Genomic DNA, 12,066 nt, shown 5'->3' with positions numbered 1-12,066 from the left:
TGACAAACCTTATTAGAACTAAATGACAGTCCTAATTAAAATTTGCTTCACATCCTTTATCAAAATTCATTCCAGAAATGCCCTTCCATTCACAAATTCGAAAATTAAGGGAGATTATAAATATGTCCTATAGTATTATTTAACATTTTTAATTTGCATCTAGAACTTTTGTTATCTTTTTTTTTTACGTAGAATACGTCTATTTTTTTTTCCTCATTAAGAATTTTTTTTATTTTTTTTTGTATATAATATTGAAAGTTATGATTTTTTTTAATTTTTTTTCCAGCCGTAGTCATTGTAGACACCCATAGAAAATCGTAGTAATCCGTAGTCATTCACAGACATCTTGAAACCCTAAATCCTTGTTTGAAACTCTAAGTCCTCCTTTGAATCCTAGCCGCCAACCGTCAGACACTCATAGAAACTCACAGACATCTATAGATATCAAAATCGAAAAAACTTAGATTCGCCCTACCAAACCCTAAATCCGCCCCCACCAACCCTAGATCTGCCCCAATACCGCCGCCGCACAGCCCCTGCAAACCTCCGTCGCACAGCCCCCGCCTCCACCACGACCCCGACCCACCCACCGCCGAACAGCCCCTGCAGCTCGCGCCTCCACCACGACCCCGGCCTACCCACCGCCGCACAACCCTTGCCATCGCGCCTCCACCACCGTTGCTGGTCCCTCTCCTGCCGCCGCCGGCGACGGCCTTCGATTCGTGTTTCTACTGGAGAAAAAGAGAGATCTAAAGAGATGAGAGAAAGGGAGAACGTGAGAGAGAAGATGGAGAGGGAGAGAGAACATGAAAGAGAAGATGGAGAGAGAACGTGAGAGATAAAAAATAAAAAGAAGAAAAATAAATCTGAACTAAAGAAACGTGTATATATAAGATATGATTTAGGGTATAAGGGCAAGATATGAATAATAAAAAAATTAAGTATGTGGCTCATATATTATTTCAAATTAGGGATTTAATTAAAAGATTTAATTTGAACTTGTTATTTAGTTCAAATTAAGTTCCGTTTGAGGGGCTCCTGGCATATTACCGAAAAAAATAATCAATTTAATACATAATAAGAAAATATAGTATACTAACATAGTAAAAAATAATAATGCAGTATTATTCATATTTTATATAACATTAATTTTAACAAATTGAATTTCTATTTATATCTCTTAAGATTTGAGATATATTGATGAAAAATAGAAGAATGCTAATTGTTGAAAATTATAGTTAGAAAATTAGTAGACAAGAAATATTAAAAGTAAATACCTACAGAAGTACCATTAGGTGGGATTTTTCACGGTTTAGTTTCAATATAATTTTAAAATTGTTAAAAATTATAATTAGGAATTAGTAGAGAAAAAAATATTAAAAATAAATAATTAGGAATTAGGATTTTTTAGGGTTGCCAAACATTGTTTTGTTTTGTATATAAGATTACTTAAAAAAGTAACAACCGTAGTAAACGAGCTCGAACCAAGTGTCATAGGATCTGTTTCCAAGTTTGGTTATCATTGTTAAAGAACCAAACTCAGTTGAACTTTTAATGAACGATCTCGAACAAAAATGAGTACTCCAAACAAATAATTGACATTTTTTTCCCAAAAGAGATCCTTATTATTGGGGAGGCGTCTAATTGAAAATTTAATCATGATTATCATACTAATTAGGTGAGATTATCTAAAGAACTTCAATTGGCCCATTAACGCTAGCCCCACCGACTAATTGACGGATCGAGTATTATTTGTCAAATTTGAATTGTAGGAAATCTTCAAATCTCACTAAAAAAATGTCTTCTTACTTTATTTTCTCAACACTACATACTTCGAACTAATATAAAAATCAATGTTTAATTCTAGATTAGGTCATTAAATTACAAAAAATAAAATAAAAATCAATTATTTTGTCTTGTCACCCACCACACAATATAAAAGATTTGAGACAATAGATGAGCAGGTAACATCCCTTTTGGTTCAATTAATTAAAACATTCCTATAAGTCGTACACACGTTACAATTTTTATTTATTTATTTTATTTTTATATTGCTATATTAGTATTTTCTTTTATAAAAATAAACAATGTCAAACAGCGTAATTTGTGTTACGTGTGTTAATAAGAAAGTGGTGGCTTAATTTCACTTTGCACCCTTTAAATGCACAATTTTGGCATTTGCACCCCAAAAATAATAAATGGTATTTTGCACCCTCAAAACACGTTTAATCGTTCAAAGTGCACCCTAGTATATTTTTCGGCTCTAATTTTCCGTCATTAACTTATTTCTTGATCGTCAACATGGTCATTTTTGTCTATTCAAATGATTTTTTCTTTAGGGTGCAGAGTGCTAATGTATTTTCGAGCAAAAATAACTCGGTTGACAGTCAGAAAATAGGTCAACAATGGAAATTCGGAATGGAAAATAAACTAGGGTGCAATTTGAACAATTAAACATGTTTCCGAGGGTGCAAAGTACCATAAATTATTTTTGATGGTGCAAAGTCCCAAAATGATACGATTCAAGGGTGCAAAGTGAAATTAACCGAAATTGATATTATATTTTTTTTAAAATTGCTAATTTTGATCCATCAATCCGATTTCAAATCCTAATTAACCTAATTTTTAATTTTAAGGTACGGGCACTGTTTAAGCAGTTAATCTCTCTCTCTCTCTCTCTCTCTCTCTCTCTCTCTCTCTCTCATGATTTTACGCTTCATATATTCTTCTAAACCCTTCCTTCTCCTCTTGTCTTTCTCTCTCTAAAATTTACTCACTTTTTCTCTCACTACAGACAGATGACAGACAGAGAGAGAGTGTACCCATCACGCCTCAAAGGCGGTGCTGCTCCGGGGGCTGCGAACGGCGGCCCCAGTCTGGCAGTCCCTCCGAACAAAGCGCATCCATACAACGCCGCGCGTCCAGTCTACCGGCCGAAGGCTCCGCCGCGGCGGAGCCACCGCAGAGGCTGCTGTTGCTCGTGCTGCCTCTGCACAACTCTCTTCATCTTCATCATCCTCCTACTCGCCGCCATCGCCGGCGCCGTTTTCTACGCCCTCTACCGCCCCCACCGCCCTTCCTTCAACGTCGCATCCCTCAGCCTCTCCGAATTCAACCTCACCGACACCGCCGTGACCTCCGCCTTCAACGTCACTATCACCGCCCGCAACACCAACAGCGAGATCGCCTTCTTCTACGACCAGATCTCCGTCAAAATTATCTCCGGCGAGATCGGCATAGGCGACGGAATTTTCCCCGGTTTCACACTGAGTAAGAAGAACGCCACCAATTTGAGAGCCATCGTCTCGACCGCGAATTATGTGTTTCCCGACGGAACCGATATCTCGCCGCTGAAATCGAGCTTCAACAGCAGGAATTTACCGGTGAAGATTCAGATGGAGACGAAGGTGAAGACGAAAATTGGGAAAATCGAGACTACGAAGCTGAAAATTAGGGTTTATTGCAACGGAATTAATATTGGAATCCCCAATGGCGAAACGGCGTCGGTTGCAGCAATTTCCAACTTGAAGTGCAAGGTTGATCCCAGAATTAAGATCTTCAAATGGACTATTTAAGGAGAAAAAAAAAATTATCATGCAAAATGTGTGAGATTATATATTTTTGAAATTAAACGAATTTATTTCATTTTGTTTTTGGTGTGATCTGATTATTATTTTGGTATATGATTGTTATTAATTAGAAAGTCATTTCGAGTTTATTAATTAATTTTCACAAACATACATATTTTGTGTGTTTAATTACACGTTTACTTAAATGGAGTTGCTTTCATCTTTGAATTATATATTAATGTACAAATTTGGTTTGATTGAAAATTTCATCATATTGTTGTAAGAATTTGAATAACAATCTCATAAATTTTAGTACTTGATACTAAAAAAATAATTTGAATTTTATCGCAAGAAGTGGTCATATATTCGAAAAGGTTAAATATGAAAAACCGGTTTCGTACGGGATGATCTAACTATTGGAGCAAGTGTGTTTGTGTCAATTGACCAAGTTCGAATTATGTTGCTAACGGTCGCCGAGTCGATCTTGTTACACATGGTTAGCGTAATATGATTTACGTCTCTCAATTTATAAATTATTATACGAAAGTTTAGGTTTATTCAATACACTTATATAGTTGGTTGTGGATTACTTCATTACAAAAAAATATGTACGTGAAAAACTGGAAAATAAAACAATTTGAATGAATATGGATGATGGAAAGTGGTTTAACTAGACAAAAAATAATTGAATTGGGTAAACCAAAATGTTATTGTTTAACAACGTGAAATTTCACTTTGCTATTTTATATAAACTTTACAATAGATGGTTAATAAAATTAAATTTGATTCTTTAAGTTGATGTTTAAATATTAAATTGTTCTTTAATTTGAATATATATTTACATGATGCTCAATCCAAAATGATATACATAAAAAGTCTTCTAAAAAGATTAAAAAAAAAAATTATATACAGAAAAGGTAAAAATAAAATAGTTGAACCGGTCCAAGCATTACCGACTTGGCTATGGTACCCAATTTGGAAAAGAGTACTAATTAGAACTAACTTTAAATTAGCCAATTCCATATTTAAAGTACTTCATATTTTGTGTAATGATTTAATTAAATATTCGATTGAAGAAAAAAACAATTATCATCCACTTACACAATTTTTTTTTTAAATAATCATTTTGTATAATTCTAGATATGTGTATGGTTATGTGTAGATCGAGCTACGATTAATTCAAATCTATTCAGTATAAATAACCAGATGTAACATCTAATTTTCCCGGTTAAGGGGCCGTCGATCACCGTTATACGAAACTTTATCGTCTGAAAAATTAATATTTACATCTAAAAAAAGTAAAAATAATTTACACATTTAAGATTTACTTATATCTCTAGCTACTAAAATATAAATCATGTGTTATTTGTTAATTCAAATATCACAGTTTGTGAGGGTGAAAAATGTAGCAGCAGCTTTTAAATCATGCTGATCTTGAATATTGTATGAAAATGATCCATCTTCTTCTTCCTGATCAAATATCGCGTTTTCTTCTGTCAAAGTGCCATTGTTGCTGCAGTTCATTATATCAAGTTATTAATAATAATATAAAAACTCAAATCAAACTGAATAAATTAAGCAATGAAAAAGGGTATTATTTTTTTCATATAATTCCTGCATATTTATAAATTAATTAATTAAGATATATGCAACAATATCCAAATCGATAAATATTTCGACACGAAGGGATCGTATTAAACAAGAACGAAGCCCATGCGCCCGATACAATGTTAAATCGTCCATCTCCAAAAAAATATTTTCTCTTAAAATTAAAGAATTTTACCTTCTAATTTTTTTAAAAAATAAAATAAATAACAAATTTTGTTATTGTTCTTGAGAAAAAAAGAAGAAGAAGAAATTGAATACAAATTAGGGTATATACATAGGAATCAAACCTCGGAATGATGTTTCCATGGGAATCAAAATTGAAGTCGTCGCGTGCGTCGTCATCATCACCGGACAAATGATCAAGAATTGTCTTCATATCATGGCATTCCTCTAATGAAAGGTTACTCATGTGATGGTGATGATTATTATGGTATGGGAATGATGATGACGTGGATTCTGCATGGGAATTCCCATTCCCATTCCAGTTGTCATTCCCATTCCCATTCCCATTGTCATTCCCATGCATGCAGCTCCAAGAATTCAAATCATCTATAACCACCACCTCGTCCTCCTCCGGGTATTCATCAACCCTCCATTTGTCCTGACCGTCGACAATCGAATCTCCGCAGTTGGCCGCCTGATCGGGAATCTCCGCCGCCTGGTGGTGGTGGTGGTGGCGGGCGGCGCGGCAGAGGGCGAGGTGGTGGAGGACGATCTCCAGCTCCGCCTTGGCGATGCTTATCTGCTGCTCGAGGTCGCGTATGATCCTGTAGCAGCCGCCGACGGGGTCGGCGGCGCGGGCGTCGGACTGGAAGATGATGGTCCGCATGGCGTGGTCCTTGGCCGGCGGGTCGAGGTGGCGGACGATCTTGACGATGTTGCTCACGCCGAAGAGGCGGTGGGCGTTGAGGAACTGGCGCTGCCGGTCGTGGGGGAAGTAGGGCGCTAGGATGCAGTCGGAGGCGCACTTCCGCCGCTGGTACTTGCAGGCCGCGCAGGCTTGGATGGTGGAGCCGTGGCTGCGTTGGTGGTGTGCAGCGGCGGATGTGCTGTTATTCGTATTAATATTGGTATTAGTATTCGTATTATTATTGCGAGTGTAATTGATTGTGGGATTAATGGTGGTGGCGGTGGTGTTTTTGTTGTTGTGCATGGCTAATTATTATATGGTGGGGTTTGTTTATTGTGTCTAGTGTGTGTAATGTGTGTGTGAGATATCGGTGGCGGGTGCGTCTCCGGCGGGGGTGGGGGATGAAGAGCTATGGGGGTGGGGAATGTTTCTTTTATTTTATGTTTCTTGATTGAATTAAGGCTTTCTTTTTGCTTTTTTTTTTTTTTTGTCTTTTGGGTGTTTCTCCTTTTTTTTCTCCTACGACATGCATCCAAAGTCAAAGGTTGAACTGCAAAGAAATGGATTTTTTTTCTTCACATTACTACTTCTAGATTTATATTTTATTTTTAATTCCAATGTGTTTTAATAGTATTTGTAATTACAATTACAAAAATAATATTTTTTAGCCGATTTAGTAGACATTATAATGTTTCCGTCTAAAATATAAACGGCTAATTAGATGCGCTACACTTGGTTATTTACAACTGATGGATTTCAATCATAGATCTATACATAATCACAACCATGTGTATGTGTGTTTAATGTGCGGATACTTAATCAAATGTACGGTTGAAACTCACATAGTGTAAATAATCATATGTATCATCTAATTTTCCAATATAAACAACAAACAATATTTTGTAAGTTCTTCCAGCAAAATATATTTCCCAAAATATAATGAAGATAAGCTCCAAAACGCTTTCAAACAGTCTTACCATTTCACGATATATAGGCCATACTATTATATTATTCCTTTTACTTTGTAATTATATACATAGGTAGGGCTATAAATGAATCAAATGAAGTCGAACAAATATTCGACTCGCGCGTTTGGATCTATCGAACTTTAAAACTTATGTTTGAGCTTCGTTTGATAGACAATTGAGTCGACCTCGAACGATGTTTACCTAAAACAAACATGGATCGACTCGAGTAATTTGAGTTATTTGATACATATTGCTTAATAATCTAATCGAGCTTGAGTCCAGCTTTATATATCGAATATAAAATATGTGGTTAAGTTTGATTTGTTCTGAAGGGCATAGATTAGAAGTAAGTTGGGCTATTGACACATAAGACTAAGGTGGTGTTTGCAAATGCTTTTTGAAAGTGATTATGCGGTTTTTTTTGCTCATAATCTGTTTTTAGGTGTTTGCAAAATCAACTTTTGCTTTTGCTTCTCTTAAAATAATCTGCTTTAAGCTATTTTTTTAAAAGCACCTCTAACCCTGCTTTTTCAATTTTAGTTCATTTTCTGAAATATTTGCAAACACCCCCAACTTTTAGAAATAAGCACTTAAAACTAACTTAAATCACAATCACTAACTTCTACTTTTAAATAATCATTTGCAAACACCACCTTAAATAATCATTTGCAAACACCACCTAAGAGAGAGCCCAATTGTCCGGATCCGGTAGTTCTTCATTTAGGCCTCGCTTGGAAGACCGAACCCATACGACGTCGTATTGCCGTCAACGGCTTCAAGCCCTCGACAAACTATTTTCAACTCGATTTTTAGGAAGAAAAATAATCATTAATAAAAAAACTGAAAAAAGGAGAAAACGCAGAAGAAGAAACTAAGGTTCAATTTCTACTTTTTATTTTTATTGCATTTGGAATTCATTTGCTATATCGTGAATATGTGATATATCCATGGTGCGGTGGTGTTGAATCGCGAGTGGTAATTTATCTCAAGTTTTCAATACGAGAATTTGATATTTGATTTCTTGATTTGGGTTAATTTGTTGATTTGCGAATTCATATGCATTAGGGCTAACTTTCATATTTTTTCTGTGAAAAGATTCCATTTTTTTTTTTTGGTGAAGCTGATTTATGAAATATTACTTGATAGGTTATTGATGTTTTAGGTATAATTTTTTCAGTTTGAATTCAATCACACTTCGATTACCGAAATTCTGGATAACCGGCGCATGATTTCGGTTTTGTCAGTGTTAGAAATCGAATGTCTCTGCTCAGAGCAGTAACGAGCGATGCAGGATTTTTCCTAGTTTCCTGTCTGTGCATAAACATAGCATTCATTAGATGGATTTATTCGGATTTCGGAACTTAAATTTCATCGAAATTAGGACAAATTCTATTATTTGAAGTTATTGTATCTGGAAATTTAGTTTGCTAAACAAATTCCCCTGTCGTAGAATACATAACTAGTCCGCTTGGTTTCTTTAGCCTCAATTTTTATCAATTTTGGCAAATCATGCGGAGCTTGAGCTTCGTTAGATACTCGATGCATCTCTTATCTTTCCGTCTTTGAACTTTGTCGTTGAAATATCTAATTTTTCATTTTGAATTGAAACACAAAATGTCATTTCTGATAAAAGTTTATTACATCCTTTGAGAAAAAAAAAAAACAAATATCTGATGAATATCCTCGCCTGATCCATACTTGCAAGAGCTTGAGAAGTTGGGTTTATTGCATTTAGCACCCCTGTGTTTACTTCAATTGTCAAAAAAGTACCCCATGTTATAGATATTAGCAAAATCCTCCTTATGGTTCAATTTTATTAGCAAACTACCCACTAAAAACGCAGCATCTAGGGGGTTTGTGTGCTAGAAAAAATGCATCGTAGAGAGTTTTTTTTCTTCAAATATTTATAACACGAGGAGTTTTTTAGCAATTTGATACAACACATAGGTGCTAAATGCAGTAAACTCGTTCTAAATCTTATGTATGATCAAGAATGGATCTCTACTATGAAGTATGAACCAAGACATCTTGCTTTGAAAACAGTCGCCACGGGGGGCCATGGCCCCCCACTGCTTCTCAAAAGCTCTAGTATTTTATATAGAGATTTCTTATTTTTCGACTAGTATACTAACAGCCCCTCTAGAGAACTTTTAGTGTATATTTCACCCCGTAGCGTTGTGTTAATCTTTTTACTTTGTTCAAAACTTATATTCAACCTGCAATGAATTGTTTGATTTTATTGGAATATCTTGATACAACAAAGCTGATATTAAAAGGGGTATTGTAGGTAATAATGTCGATAAAACCAACAGTGGCATTAAGAGCTCTGTTTGTGGGAGGAATTGCGGCATTTGCTAAAATCGGAACCGTAATGAAAGCAGCTGGCGGAGTGAAGATCGGAGCAGCAGCTGCTGCTATGACTGCTGCTGCAACTGCCGCCGTTTCGGGATCGAAACAGGATCCGAAGAACCCTCCAAAATAAAATCTCCAAGCTGCAAACATTTTTTTCTTATTATTTTTTTTTTCGATTTTGGATATGGTGAAATGTGCATTTTTATTTAAATAAAATGGTGTAACAATTTATTAGTGAAGAAGTTTGTAGCTGACAAGTCTTTGCCAGTCATTCATTATTAAATAATAGGGTAAATTACAAACACCCCCCTGAGGTATGGTCAAATTACAAAAATCCCCTCTTGTTTGGATAATTACATCTACCCCCTCAACTATGATAATTTCTTACACCTCCACCCTTATTGTGCCAAATTCAATATAATCATCTAGATTCCGTGGAATGTGCTCTAGTTTGTATTCATTTTGTGTAAAAATACAGTTTCCGATGCACCACAAACTGATATACACAAGCTAAAAATCACATATTATGATCATCTTACTTCATAACGGGTACAAAAGTGATAATGTTTCATATAATCTCGAAGATTCCACTAAATTTGAAGAGCTGAGGGGGTGGTTGTAATTATCCAAACAAGAAGGGTGTTTTTGTAATTTGATTATACCTCAGGGGGTATTTGTAATTTACCCTAAATAATATTATTTGCCACGTCAGCATGTCATACCAATTTGGAGACAACAAACAAAATAAAGGCAAAAACGTGCTGCACACAAATGCGTTTTTAGTAATGTTTTTTTTAATTGACTTTTCTCGGAGTTTCTTCTTGGAAACGAAGATCTCCTTCAATGGAAGTTGTAAGCGTAGCAGACGGTGGGTCGGCGATTCAAGTCAAACCGGGTCAAACCCGGGAGCTCGGAAGAGGCAACGGCCTCAATTCCTCAGATACAACCGTTTCCCGACGCCAAGTTTCGTTCTTCGTGCCACGAGTTACAAACAATGAAGAAATCCTCCTCCGCTTCGAAGTTCTTGGTAGAAACCCCATTTACGTGAGCCGAGATGGCAAATTCAAGGTTTTTAGGAGGTTCGAGAGAGGCGAAATGGGAAATGGTGATATGTTCTGCGTGTCGGCGAAGAATCCCGTTTGGTATACTTTGAGAAAAATCGAAAATTGCGGCGAAGGTGTTCGACGAAATGACTCAGAGAGTGAGTTGGCTGTGAATTTGGAGAGTGGTGTTGAGTTAGAAAGTGCTGAAGATTTCCAGGAAGAGGGTGTCGATATTTCGGATATAGACCCAATTAAAGGTCAGTTTTTTTTTTTTGGTAACTTAATTTTAAGTGTTCTTGAATCAGGGGTATCAGTATTAGCTGCAATCTGTGATGTTCAGGTATGTATATTACTATTGTTTTGTCATTTAGACTGTGAAGTACGTTGGTTGAATTGTAGAATGTCGATTTTATGCTGTAATTGACTAAATGATTCGGGTTTTTTTTTTATCACGGATTCGAAATTTTTAGTTCCAAATACTCTAATTTTCAAATGCAATCTTAGTGAGTAAGATCTAACTCCACTTACTTTTATTGCAGAATTCGGGTTTTTGGTTATAGGGCATGAATTTGATTCCTACCCTACGAAAATGATTCGGGATATCAAGAATTGGGATTGGTTTCTTGAGGAAGCAAGGAAAGATAGCGATGATGATGAGGATGACAATGAGGGGAAGAAAGGAAAGAGGAGTGTTAAAAGGAAGAGAAAGAAAGGTGTAGAAAACGAAGATGAAGAGTGGATGGGGGAGAGTGAAGACGAAAAGGTGTTGGTTAATAAATCGAAGGGTCAAAAGGGTAAATATATAACAAGGTCGAAGGATCGTGGTAAAATGAGTGAAGTTACGAGCAAGAGTAAAAGCCCCATAGGGAATAGAATAGGAGAAGTGGACGATGAAGATGAGGAAGAAGATGATGACGATGAAGTTGATGAAACGTTGGGGGGCTTTATCGTCGGTGATGAAAACTTGGAGGATGAGGAAGAAATTGACGATGAAGATGAAGATGAAGATGAAGAAGAATTTGCAGATGAAGAAGAAGATGAATGAGGATCCAATCATGGATTGCAAACTTAGGATTTTGTAGGCATATTATCACTTGTTTGTATGCTTTGTAGGCGTATTACTCGTTTTCTTTTTCTTTTCTTTTTACTTTAACAAACGAACACGTATCTATATATGTACATCGGATAAATATCGCTCTTGTACTGAAGTCCATAAACCACACTAGTGTAAATCATTGGGCAAATATTGTGCAGCGAGCTCGATCTAGAAAATGTGTGCATAAATGATCAAACAACCTCATATCCTTTCACAAAAAAAGTAGGAGAGATTTCGTACACGAAAAACAAAACACCATTGGTGCATTTGATTAGATGATTTGAGGCAGGGATTTAAAAAAAAAATAATAATAAATTCATTGAATTTGTTTGGATTGAATCAGTAGTCAGTTTTAAATTGGCACTTCTCATTTTTAGTTGTTTTTTTGAAAGCTATTTTAATGGATTTCTTTTTAATTGTGTTTTATTTAGAGTCATTTCAAATCATTCTCGTTTGAATTCATTTCAAATCTTTCTACGCAACCGATGGGATTTTTTTTTTCTTCTTAACACGAGAACTATACAATTTTAATTTAGTTTTTTGAAACTCGAACTTCTTTATCTAATGTGTAATGACACTG

At 35.7% G+C, this 12,066-nt stretch overlaps 4 protein-coding genes across 5 annotated transcripts; 3 read left to right on the top strand and 1 right to left on the bottom strand.

Annotated features, from left to right (window-relative positions):
- Window positions 1-2,716: 2,716 nt before the first annotated feature.
- LOC105957096 (NDR1/HIN1-like protein 13) lies at window positions 2,717-3,769 on the top strand. Its single transcript, XM_012981016.2, has one exon. It carries the CDS (start codon window positions 2,799-2,801, stop codon window positions 3,573-3,575), a length of 777 nt encoding a protein of 258 aa, XP_012836470.1. The 5' UTR covers window positions 2,717-2,798; the 3' UTR covers window positions 3,576-3,769.
- Window positions 3,770-4,788: 1,019 nt separating this feature from the next.
- On the bottom strand, window positions 4,789-6,476 carry LBD22 (LOB domain-containing protein 22). The gene is made up of 2 exons (XM_088816596.1): window positions 5,465-6,476; window positions 4,789-5,082 (listed from the first exon to the last, which is right to left on the bottom strand). The coding sequence occupies exons 1-2, from the start codon at window positions 6,328-6,330 to the stop codon at window positions 4,944-4,946; spliced, it is 1,005 nt and encodes a 334-aa protein (XP_088672722.1). The 5' UTR covers window positions 6,331-6,476; the 3' UTR covers window positions 4,789-4,943.
- Window positions 6,477-7,731: 1,255 nt separating this feature from the next.
- Window positions 7,732-9,651, top strand: LOC105968394 (hypothetical protein). 2 transcript variants are annotated; one of them, XM_012994098.2, is made up of 2 exons: window positions 7,732-7,871; window positions 9,283-9,651. In XM_012994098.2, exon 2 carries the CDS (start codon window positions 9,289-9,291, stop codon window positions 9,475-9,477), a length of 189 nt encoding a protein of 62 aa, XP_012849552.1. In that variant the 5' UTR covers window positions 7,732-7,871; window positions 9,283-9,288; the 3' UTR covers window positions 9,478-9,651. The 2 variants fall into 2 exon arrangements, with proteins under 2 accessions (XP_012849552.1, XP_012848833.1); XM_012993379.2 differs by having other exon boundaries at window positions 7,844-7,970.
- Window positions 9,652-10,124: 473 nt separating this feature from the next.
- Window positions 10,125-11,662, top strand: LOC105967436 (SMAD/FHA domain-containing protein). The gene is made up of 2 exons (XM_012992372.2): window positions 10,125-10,647; window positions 10,930-11,662. Exons 1-2 carry the CDS (start codon window positions 10,191-10,193, stop codon window positions 11,433-11,435), a joined length of 963 nt encoding a protein of 320 aa, XP_012847826.2. The 5' UTR covers window positions 10,125-10,190; the 3' UTR covers window positions 11,436-11,662.
- The last annotated feature ends 404 nt before the right edge of the window (window positions 11,663-12,066 follow it).

Source organism: Erythranthe guttata, chromosome 4 (assembly GCF_056151865.1).
Source record: "Erythranthe guttata isolate IM_541 chromosome 4, IM_541, whole genome shotgun sequence".
In the NCBI taxonomy this organism is placed as follows: Eukaryota; Viridiplantae; Streptophyta; class Magnoliopsida; order Lamiales; family Phrymaceae; genus Erythranthe; species Erythranthe guttata.
The sequence above is the reverse complement of the archived record's forward strand: the minus strand, read 5'-3'. Positions and strand labels throughout refer to the sequence as shown.

Excerpts from the sequence above, each read along its gene's own strand:
- LOC105967436 (XM_012992372.2), top strand. The coding sequence starts at position 10,191 with ATGGAAGTTGTAAGCGTAGCAGACGGTGGGTCGGCGATTCAAGTCAAA. Across the intron at positions 10,648-10,929 it reads GGATATAGACCCAATTAAAG|AATTCGGGTTTTTGGTTATA; the intron begins GTCAGTTTTTTT and ends CTTTTATTGCAG.
- LBD22 (XM_088816596.1), bottom strand. The coding sequence starts at position 6,330 with ATGCACAACAACAAAAACACCACCGCCACCACCATTAATCCCACAATC. Across the intron at positions 5,083-5,464 it reads CATGGAAACATCATTCCGAG|CAACAATGGCACTTTGACAG; the intron begins GTTTGATTCCTA and ends AATGAACTGCAG.
- LOC105968394 (XM_012994098.2), top strand. The coding sequence starts at position 9,289 with ATGTCGATAAAACCAACAGTGGCATTAAGAGCTCTGTTTGTGGGAGGA.
- LOC105957096 (XM_012981016.2), top strand. The coding sequence starts at position 2,799 with ATGACAGACAGAGAGAGAGTGTACCCATCACGCCTCAAAGGCGGTGCT.